Source organism: Nerophis ophidion, linkage group LG07, assembly GCF_033978795.1.
Source record: "Nerophis ophidion isolate RoL-2023_Sa linkage group LG07, RoL_Noph_v1.0, whole genome shotgun sequence".
Taxonomy (NCBI): domain Eukaryota; kingdom Metazoa; phylum Chordata; class Actinopteri; order Syngnathiformes; family Syngnathidae; genus Nerophis; species Nerophis ophidion.
The window spans coordinates 42,419,912-42,444,161 of record NC_084617.1 but is presented as its reverse complement, the minus strand read 5'-3'; the positions used below and the strand labels follow the sequence as shown (position 1 = coordinate 42,444,161).

At 39.5% G+C, this 24,250-nt stretch overlaps 1 protein-coding gene across 5 annotated transcripts in view; it reads left to right on the top strand.

Annotated features, from left to right (window-relative positions):
* Positions 1-13,712: 13,712 nt before the first annotated feature.
* Positions 13,713-24,250, top strand: part of fsta (follistatin a) — a 15,667-nt gene continuing 5,129 nt past the window's right edge. The window contains exons 1-5 of one of the 5 annotated variants that reach the window (XM_061906187.1): positions 13,736-14,110; positions 14,382-14,579; positions 14,679-14,897; positions 14,964-15,188; positions 21,855-22,085. In XM_061906187.1, the coding sequence (XP_061762171.1) occupies positions 14,026-14,110; positions 14,382-14,579; positions 14,679-14,897; positions 14,964-15,188; positions 21,855-22,085 (958 nt within the window). In that variant the 5' untranslated portion in view covers positions 13,736-14,025. Of the gene's footprint in view, positions 14,111-14,381; positions 14,580-14,678; positions 15,189-21,854; positions 22,086-24,250 lie in introns of all 5 variants that reach the window. The other 4 variants (XM_061906185.1, XM_061906186.1, XM_061906184.1 and 1 more) reach the window with 4 other exon arrangements.

Genomic DNA, 24,250 nt, shown 5'->3' with positions numbered 1-24,250 from the left:
TCTAAGTGTGTATTTCTTTTTCAGTGTCAAAGACCAATAAAAACATTTTTGTTTACAGTTTAACAACAGTTTAACTTTTGTTTTTATATTCACGTAAAATTGGAATATTAAGTTAAATTTAAAGTACCAATGGAATAAAAAATATACATTTACACAATATATAATATTGTGGGGGGCACGCTGCAGCCCTGACCAAGACGGCGGCAAGGAGGCGGATAATGCGGCGGAGCAGAGAGGCGGGGCGTGCCGGGAGCGACACCGCCGCAATCTAAATCAGGTGCGTGGCTCACACACTGGCACACAATTAACATTTCTCTTGATGCTGCATAAAAGGGAAGAAGGAGGAGAGATCGGGGCGAAACGAGTTGGAGAGCCTGCAAGAACGACCGAAGAGCGGCAGCAGCGAAAAAGGGAGAGAACCGCGCACGAGAGACGACGACGCGGCCGGCTGAAAGAGCGACCGAGGAGCGAGCAGCGGAGAGGAGCTAAAAGAGCGACCGGAGCTGCTGAAAAGCTTTATTGAAAAATAAAGAGTCAAACCTTGTGCAGAAGCGATGTCCTTCCTGGGTGGTCAGTGGAACCCGGGCAGCAACAGGGAAAGTCGTCCACAAATATATATAAAAATATATATGTATATACAGTACATTTTCTAATATAGTATAAATGTAATAATGTATATTTTTGTTAGTTTTGTCAGAGTTGTTCAAACTAACGTTTTGTTTTAGCTTTAATGCGAACTCGGCCAAGATATGTATGACATGCAGGAAATTATATATATATATATATATAGTTTGAATTACTAAAAATATTTTCAGCATGTCATATATATATATATATTTATATATATATATAAGCGGCGTTCACGTTAAACTTGCTTTAGATTGTCATATCAAAGCGCGGGCCGCATAATAACGTCTCGCGGGCCAAAATTATATATATATATATATATATATATATATACATACATATTTATATATATATACAAATATATATTATATACATATATATATATACATATACAAATATATAATATACATATATATATATATATATACATATATATATATATGCAGACATATATATATATACATATGCAGGGGTCTCAAACATGCGGCCCGTGGGCCAATTTTGGCCCGCGAAACGTTATTATGCGGCCCGCGCTTTGATATGACAATTTAATGTTGGTGCAGCCCGCAAGTTTAATGTGAACTCCGCTCAATGGGTCATGCTTGCCAACTTTCCCAATTTTCCCAGAAGACCCCTGAATTTCAGTGCACCAATTCTCTTGAAGCCCCTGTCAACTTTTACCAGATCAACAGTTTTCAGGGAGTGCCATCCTGAATTGACAGCGTGCAAGCACAGTTGTATGTTGCATTTGACCATATGAAACGCACGTGTGTTATTGCAAGATATATTTGATCAGTAGCTACACACGTCACACTAAGGGTGGCCGTAAAAAAACTTTTAACACTGTTACAAATATGTGCCAGACTGTGAACCCACACCAAACAAGTTTGACAAACACATTTCGGGAGAACGGCCGCATCGTAACACAACATAAACACACCAGAATCCCATATAGACCTAACTCTTCCGGGCTACAATATACACAACCCTGCTACCACCAGCACCCCACACCCCCACCCTCACTACTTGTGTCGGTTGAGGTGGTGTATATTGTAGCCCTGCAAGGTGTTCTGGGTATTTTTTCTCTTGTGTTTAAGTTGTGTTAGGGTGCGGAAATTCTCCCAAAAAGGGGTTGTCATTCTTGTTTGGTGTGGGTTCACAGTGTGGCGCATATTTGTAACAGTGTCAAAGTTGTTCATACGGCACCGTCAGTGTGACCTGTATGGCTGTTGAACAAGTACGTCTTGCAGCCACTGACGTTGTTCTGCACAAGTCTCACACCACATGATACAGAGCCGGCACATTGGTTGTATGATGTAAAAACGTGCACGATGAAATGTAGTGTATCAGTAGTCTTCTTTTGGGAGTGCGCAGACTCCCGGATGTACTTGAAGGTATGCCAAGGGACATGTGAGATTTATTAAAAACAATCTAAAAAACAGCAGCAACTAATAAATCCTTTATACGCTGCTGTCTTGGATCCGCTTGAACTGAACTCTGTGTTGTAGCCACTACGGATTGAACTTTCACAGTATCATGTTAGACCCGCTCGATATCCATTGCTTTCGGTCCCCTAGAGGGGGGGTTGCCCACATCTGAGGTCCTCTCCAGGGTTTCTCATAGTCAGCATTGTCACTGGCGTCCCACTGGATGTGAATTCTCCCTGCCCACTGGGTGTGAGTTTTCCTTGCCCTTTTGTGGGTTCTTCCGAGGATGTTGTAGTCGTAATGATTTGTGCAGTCCTTTGAGACATTTGTGATTTGGGGCTATATAAATAAACATTGATTGATTGATTGATGTTTATTGAATAATACTTCAAAAAACTATGAATGTAAGTTCTTAAACTGTGGAAAAATAATACAACAATCCAACATTCAGTGTTGACAGCTAGACTTTTTGTGGACATGTTCCATAAATATTGATGTTAAAGATTTCTTTTTTTGTGAAAAAATGTTTCGAATTAAGTTCATGAATCCACATGGATCTCTATTACAATCCCCAAAGAGGGCACTTTAAGTTGATGATTACTTCTATGTGTAGTAATCTTTATTTATAATTGAATCTTTTGTTTATTTTTAAACAAGTTTTTTTATATATATATATATATATTTTTTTTTTTTTCCAAATAGTTCAAGAAAGACCACTACAATTGAGCAATATTTTTGCACTGTTATACAATTTAATAAATCAGAAACTGATGACATAGTGTTGTATTTTACTTCTTTATCTCTTTTTTTTAACCAAAAATGCTTTGCTCTGATTAGGGTGTACTTGAATTAAAAAAATTATCAAAGGGGGTACATCACTGAAAAAAGGTTGAGAACCACTGTTGTAGAGGACTTTAAAGGCAGTGCAGTCACGGCAGCCCTTAATAATGTCGGCCAGGTGAAAATTGGGAAAAATTCAGGCGAATGGTTGCACCGGTAGATTGTCGGGAGGTGCACTGAAATTCAGGAGTCTCCCGGAAAAATTGTGAGGATTGGCAAGTATGTTGCTAGGGCGGGAAAGCCATTCATGGAAGGTGAATTCATTGAAAAGTGCATGTTACATTTTTTAAGGAATCTTTTCTTGCGGCCCAGGCTCACCCAGTTTCTGCATCCGGTGGCCCCCAGGTAAATTGAGTTTGAGACCCCTGAATATGTGTATATATATGTGTATGTGTATATATGTATATATATTATTAGGGACGGCGTGGCGCAGTGGGAGAGTGGCCGTGCGCAACCTGAGGGTCACTGGTTCAAATCCCACCTAGAACCAACCTCGTCACGTCCGTTGTGTCCTGAGCAAGACACTTCACCCTTGCTCCTGATGGTTGCTGGTTGGCGCCTTGCATGGCAGCTCCCTCCATCAGTGTGTGAATGTGTGTGTGAATGGGTAAATGTGGAAGTAGTGTCAAAGCGCTTTGAGTACCTTGAAGGTAGAAAAGCGCTATACAAGTACAACTCATTTATCATTTATCAGTTATGTGTGTGTATATATATATATATATATATGTAAATATATATAAATATCTCTATACATAATATACATATATGTATATATACATACGTGTATATATATATATGTATATATATATTTATATATATAAATGTATATATACATATAAATATATATATACACTACCATTCAAAAGTTTGGGGTCACCCAAACAATTTGGTGTTTTTCATGAAAAGTCACTTATTTACCACCATATGTTGTGAAATGAATAGAAAATAAAGTCAAGACATTGACAAGGTTATAAATAATGATTTGTATTTGAAATAAGATTTTTTTTACATCAAACTTTGCTTTCGTCAAAGAATCCTTCATTTGCAGCAATTACAGCATTGCAGACCTTTGGCATTCTAGCTGTTAATTTGTTGAGGTAATCTGGAGAAATTGCACCCCACGCTTCTAGAAGCAGCTCCCACAAGTTGGATTGGTTGGATGGGCACTTCTTGCGTACCATACGGTCAGGCTGCTCCCACAACAGCTCAATGGGGTGCAGATCTGGTGACTGCGCTGGCCACTCCATTACCGATAGAATACCAGCTGCCTGCTCCTTCTCTAAATAGTTCTTGCACAATTTGGAGGTGTGTTTTGGGTCATTATTCTGTTGTAAAATGAAATTGGATCCAATCAAGCGCTGTCCACTGGGTATGGCATGGCATTGCAAAATGGAGTGATAGCCTTCCTTATTCAGAATCCCTTTCATCCTGTACAAATCTCCCACTTTACCAGCACCAAAGCAACCCCGGACCATCACATTACCTCCACCATGCTTAACAGATGGCGTCAGGCATTCTTCCAGCATATTTTCAGTTGTTCTGCGTCTCACAAACGTTCTTCTTTGTGATCCAAACACCTCAAACTTGGATTCGTCCCTCCACAACACTTTTTTCCAGTCTTCCTCTGTCTAATGTCTGTGTTCTTTTGCCCATCTTAATATTTTTCTTTTATCGGACAGTCTCAGATATGGCTTTTTCTTTGCCACTCTGCCCTGAAGCCCAGAATCCTGCAGCCGCCTCTTCACTTAAGATGTTGACGCTGGTGTTTTGCGGGTACTGTTTAATGAAGATGCCAGTTGGGGACCTGTGAGGTGTCTGTTTCTCAAACTAGAGACTCTAATGTACTTATCTTCTTGCTCAGTTGTGCAACGCGGCCTCCCACTTCTTTTTCTACTCTGGTTAGAGCCCGTTTGTGCTGTCCTCTGAAGGGAGTAGTACACACCGTTGTAGGAAATCTTCAATTTCTTAGCAATTTCTCACATGGAATAGCCTTTATTACTAAAAACAAGAATAGACTGTCGCGTTTCAGATGAAAGTTCTCTTTTTCTGGCCATTTTGAGCGTTTAATTGACCCCACAAATGTGATGGTCCAGAAACTGAATCTGCTCACACGAAGGTCAGTTTTGTAGCTTCTGTAACGAGCTAAACTGTTTTCAGATGTGTGAACATGATTGCACAAGGGTTTTCTAATCATCAATTAGCCTTCTGAGTCAATGAGCAAACACATTGTACCATTAGAACACTGGAGTGATAGTTGCTGGAAATGGGCCTCTATACACCTATGTAGATATTGCACATAAAACCAGACATTTGCAGCTAGAATAGTCATTTACCACATTAGCAATGTATAGAGTGTATTTCTTTAAAGTTAAGACTAGTTTAAAGTTATCGTCATTGAAAAGTACAGAGCTTTTCCTTCAAAAATAAGGACATTTCAATGTGACCCTAAACTTTTGAACGGTAGTGTAAATATATATGTATATATACATATATACATATATATGTATAGTTTGAATTCCTAAAATAATATACAGCATGTCATATCTCGACCGAGTTCGCATGAAAACTAAAACAAAAGGTTAGTTTGAACAATTCTGAGCTGTGTGCTGTGTTTTATATTTAAGATTAATAACAATTCAATCTCATATATTAGAATACATGTATATATTTATGTTATACATTATAATATATATAAACAAGTGTATACATACATATATGTGTGTATATATATATATATATATACATATATACATACATACATACATACATATATATATATATATACATACATACATATATATACATATATATACATACATATATATATATACACATATATATATATGCATATACATATGGTAACACTTTAGTCTGGGCAGCATTTTCAGAATGATTAGTTGCTTATTAATGTAACAAAGACTTAATTTAGAGTTATTTGGACACTCGGGAACATATAAGGGTTATGGTTAGGGTTAGGTTAGGGTTAGTGTTAGGGTCAGGGTTAGGGTTGGATTTAGAGTTACTATTAAGCAATAATTCTGAGGTTATTAAGGGAAGACTCCTAGTTAATGGCTTACTGGTTGTATAATAAGGCCATGCAGAATAATGCATTAATAAGTACTTAATATGACCAATTAAGAGCCAATATATTACTAATTTGCATGTTATAAGCAATTAATTAATGGTGAATATGTGTTCACCATACTAAAGTATTGCTATATGTATAATATAAATATGTAGAGTTTTTTACATACACATATATGTATATATATATATATATATATATATATATATATATATATATATATATATATATATATATATATATATATATATATATATATATATATATATATGATAGGTTGATTGGCAACACTAAATTGGTCCTAGTGTGTGAATGTGAGTGTGAATGTTGTCTGTCCTTCTGTGTTGGCCCTTTGATGAGGTGGCAACTTGTCCAGGGTGTAAATTGCCTTCCACCCGATTGTAGCTGAGATAGGCACAAACGACCCCAAAGGGAATAAGTGGTAGAAAAGATTAATTTTAGACTTTTGATGACATGTTTTAAATAGGTTAAAATCTGATCTGCATTTTGTTAGAATATGTCTTGTTCCTTCATCTGGCCAACGCCTATGGATCAGTCCCTTTTTCATTGCTGTGGACTGCCTTTGAATTCTTCCAAGTGCTAGCTACAATCCTAAATCTCGTAAAACACTGTTTCCAGGATTTGCAGTTTTGCCTCACAACATCAGGATTCACCACAATGTGGCAATCTCTGGAAGTAGCCATCATGGTTGGGTGCACCATCTCCCCATTGGCCTTTACGATGGCAATGGAGGTCATTATTAGAGCCTAGAAATGGGTGGTTGGAGAACGACTACAATGCGGTCAGAGATTACCACCAATTCGAGCCTATATGGACGATATAACAACAATAACAACAACTGTCCCCTGCACCAAGAGACTGCTGGAGAAACTTTGTTCAAATATAACATGGGCACAGATGAAGATAAAGCCCAGCAAGTGCAGAAGTATCTCCATTGTGAAAGGCCAAGTCACCCACCAGAGATTTCATGTCAGCGGAACACCAGTACCAACTGTTTCAGAAATGCCAGTAAAGAGCTTGGGAAGGTGGTACGACGCAAGGCTCAAAGACAGAGCAGTTTGAGCAACTAAAAAAGGATACCATCACTCACATGGATCACATCAATAAAACCTTATTGCCAGGAAAACTCACGTTGTGGTCTTTTCAATTTGGCATACTCCCAAGACTTTTGTGGCCTTTAACTGTGTACGAAATCCCCATCACCAAGGTTGAAAAATTGGAACGTGTGATAAGCACGCAGCTGAAACAGTGGCTAGGAATTCCAAAATGCTTCAGTTCCATCGGACTATATGGGCATGTCAAATTGGAATTACCAATCTCAGGACTGGTGGACGACGCTAACCAAAACTGAGGATGGAGTCATTCGAACAGCAGCCCTCCGAGTAACAGCGGGAAGGAAGTGGATTCCATCAGAAGCTGTTCAAAGTGCAAAGTCTGCTCTCCAATTCAGAGATGTGGTTGGGCAAGTACGGCATGGGAGAGCAGGACTCGGGCTTATCTTAAAAGCTCCCCTATGGCACAAAGCAACATCAGAGCAGAAGAGACGGCTATTAGTAGAGGAAGTCAGGAGACAGGAGGAGGGAGAGCGACATGCTAAAGCCACCTCAATGGCCAAGCAGGGGAGATGGACCAACTGGGAAAGCCTGGAGAAGAAAAAGCTCAACTGGTATGACATCTGGCAGATGGAGGGAGCACGGCTGAGTTTTATCATTAGAGCCACGTACGACCTGCTACCGTCCCCCCTAAATCTGAAAACCTGGTACAGGGAAGATCCCACCTGCTCCCTGTGCCAAGTACCTGCATCTCTAAGACATATCCTATCAGGGTGTACCATAGGTCTCACCCAAGGACGCTATAATTGGCGGCATAACCAAGTACTCAGAGAGCTTGCATTAACACTGGAACAGAGGCAAACCACCACAAACAATCTCCCACAAACACCAGCAGGAAAGGTCCATTTCACACATTCTGTACCAGCTTGCCAACATCAAGAGTGTCAATAGACACCAAATAATGCAAGCATTCTGCAGTCAGTTTGAGATTGGAAATTGGAAGTGGACCTTGATAAAAAGCTTGTTTCCCCCAGAAATAAAGCTACAACACTCTGGCCAGACATGGTCCTGTGGTCTCCAACAGCAAAGCTGGCTTATGTCGTGGAGCTGACAGTACCATGGGAAGAACGGGTTGAAGAGGCTTACGAGAGGAAAAAAAGCAAATATTCTGACCTGGGAGCTGAAGCATCCCAGAACGGCTGGAAGACCAACAATTTCCCAGTAGAGGTGGGATGCAGGGGATTTATTGCCACATCTACCATCAGTCTGTTGAGGAAATAAATGGGTTGTACTTGTATAGCGCTTTTCTACCTTCAAGGTACTCAAAGCGCTTTGACACTACTTCCACATTTACCCATTCACACACACATTCACACACTGATGGAGGGAGTTGCCATGCAAGGCGCCAACCAGCACCCATCAGGAGCAAGGGTGAAGTGTCTTGCTCAGGACACAACGGATGTGACGAGGTTGGTACCAGGTGGGATTTGAACCAGGGACCCTCGGGTTGCGCACGGCCACTCTCCCACTGCACCACGCCGTCCCTGTGGGGTGAAGGGACGCTCCCTCCAACAGGCTATCAAGTCCATGTCAAGTGCTGCCGAAAAAGCCAGCAAATGGCTCTGGATTAAGCACAAGGACCCCAACTGGGCGGTAAAATAAGAGACAATGGTATGCAGTCAGGCTTAGGCCTGACTCAGGGAAAAAGACGACCCTGCCATGCAGAGTCCGACAGGGTATGGAGGGTATGGCATGGAGGGGGGTGTACCTGGAACACTAGGTACACCGTTGAGCCCTCTGGAGACGTCGTGGGCTTCAAATCAACGAAACGTTGATGAAGCAGGGTGCCCACCCGAAGACCCCAATGACATACATACCCTCCTTTTCACCACTCCACACCTACTGTTACCGTCAAGACTGTTCCTACTTACCAAAGGGATTGAAACATCTAGTTATATTTGCTTTACTGCACGTATGTATAAATAGTGTGTGTGTGTGTGTGTGTGTGTGTGTGTGTGTGTGTGTGTGTGTGTGTGTGTGTGTGTGTGTGTGTGTGTGTGTGTGTGTGCGCGTGTGTAATATATATACATTTATCCAACCATCCACCTATTTCCTAACGCTTTTCCCTTTTGGGGTCGCGGGTGGGTGCTGGAACATATCTCATCTGCAATAACAAGCAAATACATGAGTCCACCATTATTTACTCTTTATTTTTTTTAAATTGATCTCAACTCTGTACATTGCTGCTGGAATTTTAATTTTCCTGAAGGAACTCTCCTGAAGGAATCAATAAAGTACTATCTATCTATCTATCTATCTATCTATCAATCAATCTATTCTGGGTGTATTAAAGCGTTTGGCCACAAGGCGGCAGCATCGGAATGGACACAAAACGAAATGATGCAAATTCAGTTGGACTTTTAATTTGCACTAAACGTATACAGCAATAATTCGGAAAAAAATTAAATACATGTTTGTTTTGTGTAAAGCAATACTTCTACCTAATTACATTACTGTTATTGTGCTTATAGTTTGCAGCGAGGGCTGTCTCTAATAAATCCAATACATCCATTACCTGATTGAGCTGCAGCACAGCAATAATAATAACAAAAATAACAATGAAAATAATTGTTCTATGACAGATCCAAATAAAACTCTGTTAAGAATATTTGGTATCACTTCCTCTAAAGTGTGGCTTTTCGCATCTGGAGGCCAAATGTTGCTTATATGTGCAGCTGATTTCTCTCTCTCTCGCTCTCTCTCTCTCTCTCTCTCTCTCTCTCTCTCTCTCTCTCTCTCTCTCTCTCTGTCTCTCTCACACACACACACACACACATACACACACTCATGCTCTCGCTCACACGCACACGCACGCACACGCACGGACACACGATGTGACAATGTGACAAATGACAGTGTTACATACGTATTTGTTGTTTTACTGCCTTTTTAACTGGAATGTCCCGCTTAGTAAAACAGTCAGAAGAAAGATTAGGATGAATAATCATCTTTCAGGAAAGAAATATTCCTGCAACTTTGTAATTTTGTGTGATTGTTGTCTGCCTGAATTGAAATAATAACGCTTATATGGATTATTTTTGAGAAATTTAACCAAGTGAAGTACACCTTAACATGTCCGAAAAGGAGTAGGAAGAAGCCGAGCTTATTGGATTCGAACTTCTTATTCTCCATGCTGCAACAATCATGACGGTTCTTGTGTGAGAATGTCACGCTTCTTCTGACAGGGATATTGATATCAGATATCGCTGCAATATCTGCAAAAAACAAGTATCAGATGTTTTCGCCTTGCATGTCAAACCTGGATACAAGCAGTCCTGCAGCGTGTTGACTTGTGTGTGATATCATGTGCGATATAAGCAGTCCTGCAGCGTGTTGACTTGTGTGTGACATCATGTGCGATACAACAAGCAGTCCTGCAGTGTGTTGACTTGTGTGTAATATAATGTGCGATACAAGCATTCCTGCAGCGTATTTACTTGTGTGTGATATCATGTGCGATACAAACAGGCCTGCAGCGTGTTTGCTTGTGTGTGATATCATGTGTGATACAAGCAGTCCTGCAGCGTGTTTACTTGTGTGTGATATCCTGTACAATACAAGCAGTACTGCAGCGTGTTGACTTGTGTGTGATATCATGTGCGATACAAGCGGTACTGCAGCGTTGACTTGTGTGGGATGTCATGTGCGATACAAGCACGTTGACTTGTGCAAAGATTGACAGTTAAGATCTGAATGTCCTCCAATAAGCACACATGGTATTTATTTTGTCCTGTTTTAGTAATTTACAAGAGATTAAAAAAGCTGGACTTTAGCAGCTACACAACAGCCATGCACACAACAGCACACAAGAAAGACATACGTAATATTAAATTAAACAATATTGCAGTGTAAAACAGCACATTTGTCAATACAAACATAATTATAGTTGTATGTTACTTACACATACAAAGTCTCCAATGCACAAATGTATTAGGAAGTATCCATTAATAAATGTGTCTGCATCATTCAACTTACTGTCATGAGCTGAACTTAATTAATTATTGTATTACTCGGTGTCACCAATAAAACAATCACCACTCCACTTCAACTTAAAGACAATATAAGTATTTTGCAGACAGTTAATAATAAACAGGTTAGTGTTTCTATACCTAGCATTGATTTATGTTTGACTCATTTGACTTCATCAAACCTTGTCAAACATTTCACTCTACAAAATAATACAGGCATGTGCAATGATTCCTGTTGATAACGTATCTGATCAACATTGGTATCAAATAGTAGGCAAGGTTCCGTTATCGGTAATGTATTGGAAGTGGAAAAGTTGTATCTGAACAGCTCTAGTTAAAATATACAATTTTAAAAACAGATAGATTTGTTAAAATAACTAAATCAAAGACAGATAAATAACATCATACGTCTGAATAATAATAATAAAAACATGTTTAAAAAAAGGATGTAAATAAATAATGTGCATTGTAAAAAACAATCTGTAAATTAAATGCAAAAAAAACCCCTGACCCTCAGTCACCAGAATTTTACCGTCATTGTTATTTTTCCAGTATATTTTTATAAATGGAAAAAGGGTAACGTCTTTATTTTTATAGTCCCATTTCGGCAACTTAGCTAACTCGTGGTTTTTGTGCTGTGGAATGTAGGAATTAAGGTACTCAAAGCACTTTGACACTATTTTCACATTCACCCATTCACACACACATTCACACACTGATGGCGGGAGCTGCCATGCAAGGCCCTAACCATAACCCATCAGGAGCAAGGATGAAGTATCTTGCTGAAGGACACAACAATTGCGCGAAGAAGTTGGTAGAAGCTGGGCATCGAACCATGAACCTTCAGATTGCTGCCACGGCCACTCTCCCAACAGCGCCACGCCGTCCCCATTACTGTAATTGAAAAATGATACCACTGTTATTTTTATAGCAACATTCTGGGGACTGAGCCTAACATTTACCATGTTTTTGTTTTTTACAGTGTATTGTTGTAAATGAAAAAATGGTAACTGGTATTTTCGCGGTGGAATTTTGCACTTAGCAGCTAACGTTTTCTTTAACGAATCCAGGTTTTCTTTTTTTTTTATTCACAGTTTATTTCTGTAAATGTAAAAAATCCACCAATGTTATTTTTACAAGAACATTCTGCTGACTGAGCTGCCAGTTTTTTATATCTGCAAAATTGACAATGTTTTTCTTTACAGAGTATGGAAAAATGATAATGCTTGAAAATTATCAATTTTACAGCAAAGTTTTGCCAACTCAGCAGTTCGTGCTTGATATCGTATAATCTACCTTTTCTTCATTTGAGTTTTATTGTAACATTAACAATATTTTTTTTTACAGTTTATTACTGTAAATGTAAAACAATACCACTGCTATTTTTGGCGAATGAGCTGCCTGTTTTTTACCGTAACATCTAAGATTTTTGTTTTTACAATGAATTACTATAGAAGGAAAAATAGTAACACTAGTATTTTTAAGGTAGACTTTTGCAGACTTACCAGCTAGTGTTTAGTTATTTTTTCCTTTTTTACCGTGGAGTCTACGTTTTATTTATTTATTTATTTATTTATGTATTTATTTTACAGTTCATTAAATGTAAAATCTATATCGCTGTTATTTTTACGTAACATTTTGGTGATTGGGCTGACTTTTTTTTTTTACAATAAAATATTTGACGGTTTTTTTCAGTGTATTACTGTAAATGGGAAAATGGTCACATTGGTATTACACTGAACAATTTTTTTTGTTTGTTTCTTTCTTTTGTAACGTAGAATCTGTTTTGTTTGTTTTATTTTGTATTTTATTTGTTTTACAGCTTGTCACTGTAAATGTAAAAATGATACCACTGTTATAACATTGCAGTGGCTGAGCTGCCACTTTTTTTTAAAAGTAAAATGTACAATGTTTTTTTTTTATTTTTTTTTTACAATGTAAATATGAAAACGTTAACAATCAATTTTTATGGTAGAATTTCGCTGACTTAGGAGCTAGTGTTTTTTTGTCTTTTGTTTTTTTACAGTTATAATCCACCTTATTTCCCAGTTTTTGCAGGTTATTACTGCAAATGTAAAAACAATACCACTGTTTTTTTAATCGTATTTTTTTTAAATGCACGATATTTGACAATATATTGTGTGTTCTGTGTAACAAAAAAAATTTCAAAAAGATTTCTGTGACTTTTTGCTTTTTTATGAATGCATATGCTTGACAATCATACGAATGGTGCTGATGCTGCCAGCAGAAGTGCTCGTGCGTGCGTGCGTGTGCGTCTTGACAGGACGCGGTGTGAAAGAAGACGGGATCACCGGGAGGAGCGCGGATTACCGCACCGCCGGTTGTTTGCAAGCATAATAATCACCTTCCTGGCCGCGTCTGCTCGGGAACAAAAACTTGCGCACGGAAGAGGTCGCACAAGGACTTCTGAAAGATACGCGCACACACTGCTGCGTGCGCGTGTGCGTGTGTTTGTGCGTGCGCGTACGCGTGAAACGCAACACCCGGCTGGGGAAACAGGTTTGCTGATATTTAAAACAGCTTGACCCGGAGAGAAACTAAACAACTGTCTGCGCTAATATTAGAAGAGAGTGCGCGCGCGCAGCCCCCGCGCTGCCACATGACCCGAGATTGACACTTTTGTCTGCCGGACAACAAAGACCACCCGGAAGCACGTGAGTGACATCTTTTATAGTCCAAAGATCTTATTTTTGTGCGGGGAGAAAGTTGTCACCTGACTGCGAGTGAAAAACTTTGCACAAAAAAAAAAAAAGGGAAAAAAAGAGGGGAGGAGAAGAAGGGGAAAAGTCTCCCCACGCCCACAGGATCCCGCCCACCAGAGACAGTGAAGCCGAGACCCTTATAGACTTAAAACGAAGCTGTGTTCTCCCGCGGACACTTCTTGACGTGAACGTTACTTCTGCAACTTGTGCTCCTGCGCCATCATGTTTGGGATGCTGAGACATCTTCGGCCGGGCTTCTTCTTCTTCGTCTTCTTCTGCCTCCTCGTGGAGCATCACAAAGTTCAAGGTAAGCAGCAATTTTTTTGCACGCTTGTATTGCTTTCTGCACACAACTTTGGTGCGTTTTTAAAACAATTCCTTTTTAATATTCATTTGCTGTGAAAAGCATGCAGGTGCTTTTTGCGCGGGACAACTTTTATGCACTTTCTTCGTCCATTTTTTTTTTGAATGGGACTAGTGCAGCTCCATCATTTGTCACGCTTTCTTTTGGACCTTTTCCCCGTTCTGTGAGGTTTTATTGTTATTTTGAGGTTATTTCCTGTGCTTTCTCGTTCCAGCGGGCAACTGCTGGCTGCAGCAGGGCAAGAACGGCCGCTGCCAGGTGCTCTACATGCCGGGCATGAGCCGGGAGGAGTGCTGCAGGAGCGGCAGACTCGGCACGTCGTGGACGGAGGAGGACGTCCCCAACAGCACCTTGTTCAGGTGGATGATCTTCAACGGTGGAGCCCCCAATTGCATACCTTGCAAAGGTGGAGGTGCACTCATTTTCTTTGTCGTTTCCCCGCGCGTCACGTGCGTAATTGCTCCCGTTGTAGTTGTCCTCGTTTTACTCACGTTGCGTGTAATCCCCTCAGAATCGTGCGACAACGTGGACTGCGGCCCCGGCAAGAGGTGCAAGATGAACCGGAGGAGTAAACCGCGGTGCGTGTGCGCGCCGGACTGCTCCAACGTCACGTGGAAGGGACCCGTGTGCGGCTCGGACGGCAAGACCTACAAGGACGAGTGCGCCTTGCTCAAGGCCAAGTGCAAAGCCCAGCCGGACCTGGACGTGCAGTACCAAGGCAAATGCAAAAGTAGGTGCACGCGCGCACACACGCCAATGCACCTTCTAAAGTTGTTTCCCCCCGCCCCCCGTGCAGAAACGTGCCGTGACGTGCGGTGCCCCGGCAGCTCCACCTGCGTGGTGGACCAGACCAACAACGCCTATTGTGTGACATGTAATCGGATTTGTCCCGAGGTGACGTCACCCGAGCAGTACCTGTGCGGCAACGACGGGATCGTGTACGCCAGCGCGTGCCACCTGAGGCGCGCCACCTGCCTGCTGGGCCGCTCCATCGGGGTGGCCTACGAGGGCAGATGCGTCAGTAAGTCGACCTCATGCATGAATGTATTTGGAGGTTAGAGCAAGTCAGAGAGCAAGTAGATGTTTAATGGAAAGGTAGGAGGAAGTAGATACGTCATGGAAAGGCAGGAGAAAGTAGATAGGAGGAAGTAGATAAGTCGTGGAAAGGCAGAAGTAGATACGTCATAGAAAGGTAGGAGGAAGTAGATAGAAGGAAATACATAAGTCGTGGTAGGAGGAAGTAGGTACGTCGTGGAACAGTGGGAGGAAGTAGGTACGTCATGGAAAGGTAGGAGGAAGTAGCTAGGACAGTGGTTCTTAATCTTGTTGGAGGTACCGAACCTCACCAGTTTCATATGCGCATTCACCGAACCCTTCTTTAGTGAAAAATTTGTTTTTGTTTTTTCAATTTCAAGACAAAGTTGTATGTTTTTGGTAACACTTTATTATGGGGAACATATTCTAAGTAACAAAGACTTAATTTAGAGTTATTTGGACACTAGGGGAACATATTCTAAGTAATAAAGACTAAATTTACAGTTATTTGGTTAGGGTTAGGGTCAGGGTTAGGGTTATAATAAGGATATGCCGAATAAGGCATTAATTAGTACTTAATGACTAGTTAAGAGCCAATATGTTACTAATTTGCATGTTAGTAAGAAACAAATTAATGGTGAATATGTTCCCCATACTAAAGTGTTACCATGTTTTTTTTACTAGTGCACAAAATGAACCGTGCATGAATATCACCTTGTTCAAACAAAACTAAGACAGTGCATAAACTCACAACAAATTACACATCTGCAAATCAAATAGCTGTTGCCGTAGCCGTAATATGGCAACAGGGAGAAGTTTGTATCTACACGATGAGTCGGGTGTGTTTTGATCTCCACCGAACCCCTAGGGCTCGATCGAACCCTCGTTAAGAACCACTGAGCTAGGAGGAAGTAAATACATCATGGAACGGTAGGAGGAAGTAAATAAGAGGAAATAGATACGTCATTGAACTTTAGGAGGATGTAGATTCGTAATGGAAAGGTAGGAGGAAGTAGTTCCGTCGTGGAACGGTAGGAGGGTGTAGGTACGTCATGGAACGGCAGGAGGAAGTAGATAGAAGGAAGTAGCTAGGAGAAAATAGATACATCATGGAAAGGTAGGAGGAGGTAAATAGGAGGAAGTAGATACGCCATGGAACGGTAGGAGGAAGTAGGTACGTCATGGAAAGGTGGGAGGAAGTAGATCCGTCATGGAAAAGTAGGAGTAAGTAGATTCGTAATAGAAAGGTAGGAGGAAGTAGGTACTTCATGGAAAGGTAGGAGGGTGTAGATACGTCATGGAAAGATAGGAGGAAGTAAATCTGTCATGGAAAAGCAGGAGAAAACGGCAGGGATGTTGAAACATGGTGTGTGGCCCGAGGAGGACATTGATGAAAAATAGGAAAAGAAGCAAAAGTAGAGAAAAATGGCGGAATAATGTATAGCGGTGGGCAATTCAGGGCTAAAATTGCCAATCCTGTTGTTGTGACCAATACTAATCTTTGAATAATTTTGCAAATATGCCAGCGATGAGTTAATCATGTTTATCATAAAATGTAATTAAAATAGAAATATACTGTATATATATTTTTAATAACTAAATGTGACAATTTACGTTAGTAATTTACAATTGATTAAAATAACTCCCCTCTTATTTTCAATTACAGGCCAAAAAGTTACTCGTACACTGTAAAAAAAAATTCTGTACGGCTGCCAAACGAAAACCATAAAATTAAAGTAAAACATTGTAAACCAAATAATGATCAAAAACATTATATTTACAGAAATTTTCATGAAACATTTTGCAGAGAAATATCGTAATTTTACAGATTTTTACTAAATTATTAAGAGTAACCACCTTTAATAAAGTGACAATGCAAACAGTCCTGCAGAAAAATACCTTTATTCTACAGAGTTTTTTCCAAATTATTACGATCAACCACCTTTAATGAAGTGACAATACTGGCAGTTCCACAAAAAAAAAAACATTATTTTGCAGATTTTTTCTGAACTGTTAGGATCAGGGGTCTCACATTCACTTTACCGGGGGCCAATGGATGCAGGAACTTGGTGCAAAGTGGGTTGACCTTCTATGAATGGCTATCCCACCCTAACAACATACTTACCGATCTTACCGTGAGACTTTCGGTGACCGTCTCGTAGGATTAACCCCTAGGATTAACCCGATGTTTGCCCAGTCAAATGTATCACGGTCGTACCGTGACAACGCTTTGTCACTCACTGCGATCGCTCATTCACCCAACCATCAGCGTGCCGACTTGAACGCCTGATGTGTATGGCTTTGACAGACATATGATGGTGACTGCAAGACATACTTGGTCAACAGCCATACAGGTCACACTGACGGTGGCCGTACAAACAACTTTAACACTGTTACAAATATGCGCCACACTGTGAACCCACATCAAACAAGAATGATAAACACATTTCAGGAGAACATCTTCACCGTAACATCCTCACTGTAACACAACATAACAAATACCCAGAATCCAATGCAGCGCTGACTCTTCCGGGCTACAACCCCGCTACCACACACATCACCGCCCCCCTCCGTGCGTCGGCTAAGGTGGGCGGGGTTTGGTGGTGGGGGTGTGTATTGTAACGCATGGGATTCTGGGTATTTATTCTGTTGTGTTTATGTTGTGTTACGGTGAAGATGTTCTCCTGAAATGTGTTTGTCATTCTTGTTTGGTGTGGCTACACAGTGTGGCGCATATTTGTCACAGTTTCAAAGTTGTTTGTACGGCCACCGTCAGTGTGACCTGTGTGGCTGTTGGCTGTTGATCATGTATGTCTTGCAGTCACCAACATATTTTATATTACAGAGAAAAATGTTAAATTGTTAGTATGAGCATATACCTTTATATAAGAGGCTACATATATTTTTCGACTTGAATGTAAAAATACACATCAATCCATCCATCCATCCATTTCTACCGCTTATTCCCTTTTGGGGTCGCGGGGGGCGCTGGCGCCCATCTCAGCTACAATCGGGCGGAAGGCGGGGTACACCCTGGACAAGTCGCCACCTCATCGCAGGGCCAACACAGATAGACAGACAACATTCACACTCACATTCAAACACTAGGGCCAATTTTGTGTTGCCAATCAACCTATCGCCAGGTGCATGTTTTTGGAAGTGGGAGGAAGCCGGCGTACCCGGAAGGAACCCACGCATTCATGGGGAGAACATACACACTGTTAGATTGATAGTATGGACATAGACTTTTATATAACAAGTTACATATTTATTGAAAGTTAAATACTGTAATCTTACATGAATTTGAAAGTAATTTGAGAAAACATGTATAATTAATTTGGTATTTTTCTGTAAAAAAAATAGAAATGTACATAGTTTGTCATTACTGTCATATTACTTAAAATAACAGGCGGTTTGTTTATTTACAGATAATGTCCTCAATTCTATAGTTTTATAACCTATTTAAAAAAATAAGAAAAATACAGTAGAAATTTCGAGTAAATTAACCATAAAAATAGGATTTTTTTTTACAGTGTAGGGTTGTTATTGTTATCGGTCCGATATCCGCAAAAAACAAACATCGGATGATATCAACTCGATACAAGTAGTCCTAATTCTGAGACAGTTAACGTCTAAATGTCCTCCGATTAGCACACAAGGTTGGTATTTCCTTCTGTTTTAGTCAAGTCATTTAAAGCAGCTACACAACAGCTAAGCACACTATAGCACACAAGCTTGACATGCGTAAAAATAATTGACCAGTGTAAAACTATACATTTGTCAATGTGAACAAATATCAAATAATTAAAGTAGCATATTACTTACACATACAAAGGCAGGAGCACTTTAAAAAGTATCCAGTAACAAAAGTGTCCGCGTCATTCAACTTACTGCGGCTTGAGTTTTATTTAATGAAGTGTTGTAAAAAAAAAAAAATGCCACTCGACTTCAACTTAAAGACAGCATACCAGATGGGAATAATAAATAGGTGAGTGTTTTACATATCTAGCATTGTTCTTTGCTAGATCAAACCTTTTCTAACATATAGGACTAACTCCATCGGAAATGGACAGACACACCTGTGAAAAACAACACCATAGAATGTAGCACAAAAAAGTACTGTAGTTTTATGAAGTAATCTCCGTAAGCAGCTTCTCCATATTTTCATATAAATGAAATATATATTTTATCGCGTTTGGCGTTACGGGCTTGTTCTGCTTCAGTATGTTGCCGACTCGCAGTTCTACGCTCCAACCGCCTCATTGTGTTAGCTAGCAGCATGCTACCTAACATGTTCCTGATGATTTCTGTCTTTAATTCAAAGAATGTCATCACTACTTCTTCCCAGCACTGTCCTTCATGCTCACTTCCATCCTTCTCACGCTTAGAAAAACTAAAATGATGTCTATTTCTAGCTGTAAGCTAATGCTAGCAAGTGATATTCTCGCCTGGGGATGCTCGGAACTAAAAACATGGCGATGAGCCAGCTCCCATTTCAAAATACTTACAAGTGGAAGCACTAATGTATCTATACATGGAAAATAATAATGGTGTGACCGGAAACATTTTGTTATGGGAAATAATAAAGACGCTCCGTTATTTACCAGGCTTAGCTCTGAAGTGATGTAAGGCCCTGTGATCTGTCAGGGGCCCCATTTTTCCTGAATAAGCACATGTAAAATATCAATTAATGTTCGTATCAAATTTAACCGCCAATGTATTCCTAGCCCCTTCCTGCTCTGCCACTGATGAGAATATAACGGCAAATGTTGACTGCAGCGCATAGCGTTAGTGATGGCTTGTTGACAACCCCGGCCAGGGACGTCTGAAGAAAATATACAAATGGTTGTCAAATTTGTTATTTTTCACAAAAAAAATGAATTCATTTATCAATTTATTTCCTATTCATTTAGTTTCAGTGCAAAACGTTCATCAAATTAAATTAAAGTTTGAGTAAAAAAAAAGATTAAAAATAGTGGAGTGAATAAAAACAATTCTAAAATGATGTAATGGAGGGGCTAGAGGTTTCCAAAATTAAATCCTGCTTTGGGGCCAAACATGAAATAACCGTGCCAAACGCTGATAAATATGTGGGTTTTATCAGGAAGAACGCTAATGAAAAATAACTATTAAGATATTACTCCATTTTTGTTTACTGCAGTAACAATTCAACTCCTGTTTAACTTAAAGCTGTTGTTTAAAAAATGTTTTTAAATTATATTCAAGTTTGATTTAAAAAAAAAGTTTACATATTGAATTTTTTTGTGAGTGGGGGCTTAAAGTAAAATTCTGCTTTGGGCCCCAATTTAGCTAGGAGTGGCCCTCGCGTTGAGCCTGATATTTCAAAAATGATAGTCGTAGTGGTTTCATGTAATGTGACCAAACATTGACTGCAATTCAACATGCCGAGAGCAGAGTTGTTTTTTGTTTGTTCATTACCCATTTGTTGTAATGTTTTCAAAAAATTACACAACATCTTGTCTTTCAGCTTTGCCCTTTATCTTAGAAATAATAATTGCAGTGAATGTAATTTTTTTTTTTAAAGTACAATAAAAAAAATACATGCAGAAAAAAACAATCAATTGAATAATGGAGCACAAAAAGAAAACAGTTATATGTAAATTGTAAATAAATTTAAAAAACACAAAAACACTTCTATCTACTCTTATGCTTAGATATGCTCGTTGTAATTGTACAGCTTATCATACTCATCATTTCGCAATTTAAATAGAGACGGTGTGGTGGTTACATATATATATATATATATATGCACATATATTTATATATACCTGTATATACTGTATATATACGTATATATGTAGATATATATATACATATATGTATATATATGTACATGTATGTATTAAATGGATATATATATATGTGTGTGTTTGTATATATATATATATATATACATATATATATATATACATATATATATATATATATATACATATAAATGACTGAAATATTCTAGATAAAACGTATTAAATATGTCCATTTTTCTCTAATCCTAAATGTTATTGTTTCCATTTCTACTATCTGTGTCAGGACTGTTGTGTAGGATGTAATATTTGGTGCTGTGGTGTCTTTCCAAATTTTTGTTATCTGTTTAACTGCAGTGATTATCAGTATATTATGTATATATATATATATATATCTATATATATATATATATATGTGTGTGTGTGTGTGTGTGTGTGTGTGTGTGCTGGTATATAGCACCTCTTCTGTTTACACGTCCCCTTTAAAGCATAGTCATGATCTCATCATATTTGTGTCCTCTTCCCAAACGGGTAACAAGTTTGGGCAGGTAAACAAAACATGTTTGCCATGGGTTGGCCACACCCCTTCCGTTAGCCAGTCGCTGCAGAGGGGGTCTATCCTGTGCACAATGCTGCCCCTAGTGTCTGTCGAAGGTGTTTATCATGCACACTTGATTACTTCCTGATGTTGGCAGCGCTTGCCCGTATTGGACAGCGTGCGGGAACAGCAAAGCACTCGGAGGATTTGTCTCCATGAGAGAGTGTGAAAAAAAATCTAATTAAAGCTTGACAAAACAGGATGTGTTCGAGTCCCCCAGGCGGTTATTTGATCCTGCGCTTGGCCGCCAATCAAAGATCTCCCCTGATCCTCTGCTCTGTCCTCCCAGAGGCCAAGTCATGCGAGGACATCCAGTGCAGCGCCGGCAAGAAGTGTCTGTGGGACGGCCGCATGAGTCGAGGACGCTGCTCGCTGTGTGACGAGACATGTCCGGAGAGCCGGACGGAGGAGGCAGTGTGCGCCAGCGACAACACCACCTACCCCAGCGAGTGCGCCATGAAGCAAGCCGCCTGCTCCGTGGGGGTGATGCTGGAGGTCAAACACTCTGGATCTTGCAACTGTAAGTAAATATGACAAGAAAGACCTCCTTCCCACCCCCCAAGACTATATTCCATATTTGCTGAAAAGTGCCACCCCCCCTTTGTTTCCTAACTTTCCCCAAAGTCCCGCCCCCAAACACCACCGCAGCAAGCAAAACGGACTTGGAATGGACTGGCATGTTGTTGTTTTGTTTTGTTGTGATTCCTCTGCCAAACATGAAGAAAGACTGTCATTCAATGTGGGCGGAGTCTCTTAGCAGGGGTGTTCAAAGTGCGGCCCGGGGGCCATTGGAGCAGAATTTTTTCACCTTTTATAAATAATATGACAAAAAATACAAAACGGAATATTAGAAAGTGGAATATAAAAGGTGTAATGTTGACACAAAGCTGCCATGTCGGGAGGTTTTACTTGAAAACTGTTAGTGCTCTAAAGATATTAAAAACTTAGAATCAATCTGAAGTTGATTTAGAGATTTAATTAAGCAATGAAAGTAAAAATATAATATATATATATACTGTACATATATATGACTTATTTGAACCAATTTCATGACTGAGACCCTTGGGGACCTTAAACCTAGACCTTAAACCTAGAGCTTCAATGTATGATCTATCATATATTGAATTATGACTTTTTAAAAACATTGTTATGAGTGGGGGCCATTTGGGTCTCTGAGATCTTTAGACTGATATTTTTTTAATGTCATTGATCAAAAAAACTAAAATTTACCAAAAAGCAAAGTTGTTATGAATTATGGACCTATTTAAGGCTCCAATTACTTCACATCAAATATTCTATTACGAACATTTTTTGGTGAAAAATATTGCATATTTGATGATTTTCCTTGAAAAAAAGAATGGGGTTTGACAGGTCAGAAAACAGAAAAAAAACATTTATGTCTACAGTGAGATCTGAAGTTGATCTATAGATATTTAGGTGTTGAAAACAAGAAAAAAATAATAATCTATGACTTATTTGTTTTAATGACTGAGACCCTTTTGCGTCCCCGGAACTTTTAACATTCACCAAAACTGAAGGAAATTCTACAATATATATTATATTTTCTTTAATGAAAATACTCAAAATGGCCCCCACATGCTTTCATTTGTCAGTGTGCAGCCCTCGGAGGACAAAGTTTGGACGCCCCTGACTTAAGATTTTCCAGTCCTTCCATGCACTCCCACTGGTGCATGTAGCCTTAGTCCTGAAGTGCTGGTCAAGTAACCAGGGATGGGCAGTTCACTAGCTTTCCTGAAAAAAAAACAAAGAAAAAACTTACTCGCTTGAATGTTCTGAACTCCTCTTTCCATGCCAGAAAAATGAGGCTGTCATAGTTTGCATAATTGAGGTGGTGTTGTTCTTCTTTCAAATGTGAGACAACTCCACAGCGCCCCCTGCTGGTGGCCTCCATGGATTCCTCACTTTATTGATGAGAGATAGGGATGGCTACCGAAGACATTACTTATTGAGCACCTACCAAATACCGCTGGTCCCACCAAGTTCAATCCAACGGTGACATGTTACGGTGCCTGGATTGCACCTCCGCATGTGGCGATCACTCCAGCAGCACTGAGAGCAGGCTCAACCAAACTACCTCCTTGTTAATGCTACAATTTACAAAGCCTCCATCCATTTTATACCGCGTGTCACTCAAAAAAAGCTCTGACGTACTGCAAGTGTAAAAAGGCTCCACTTTTCAAAAGATGCACAAGCTCGATGCTAATATACATTGGCTTTGCTATTGACATGCTATTGATTAGCATTAGCAGTTTTACATAGCGCCTTCAAATTTGTTAGTAAAAACTACAACAAAGATGCACGTTACAAATAAACAGCTGGTGTGTACTAAGTACAATACTTACAGTATTAACACTTTTTTGCAAACCCAACTAAAAACATAAATTATTGAACAATCTCTTTACCATTCATTTCTTTTAGTAAAAACCGTGAGTCAAATTAAATTCAAGTTTTAGTATAAAATTCATTCCATATAGATAGAAAGATGTAAAACCATTTTGTAACATGGAAATCAACTGACCTTCTACAGCGTGATAACTTAAAGTTAACGCCCTAACTTGGATATCTATGTAGTTTTTTTTCTGGCCACCCATAACTGGAAAAACTGAAAAAAATTAATCGCTATATTTTATGGTATGTTTTGTTATTCACACCAAATTACAATCA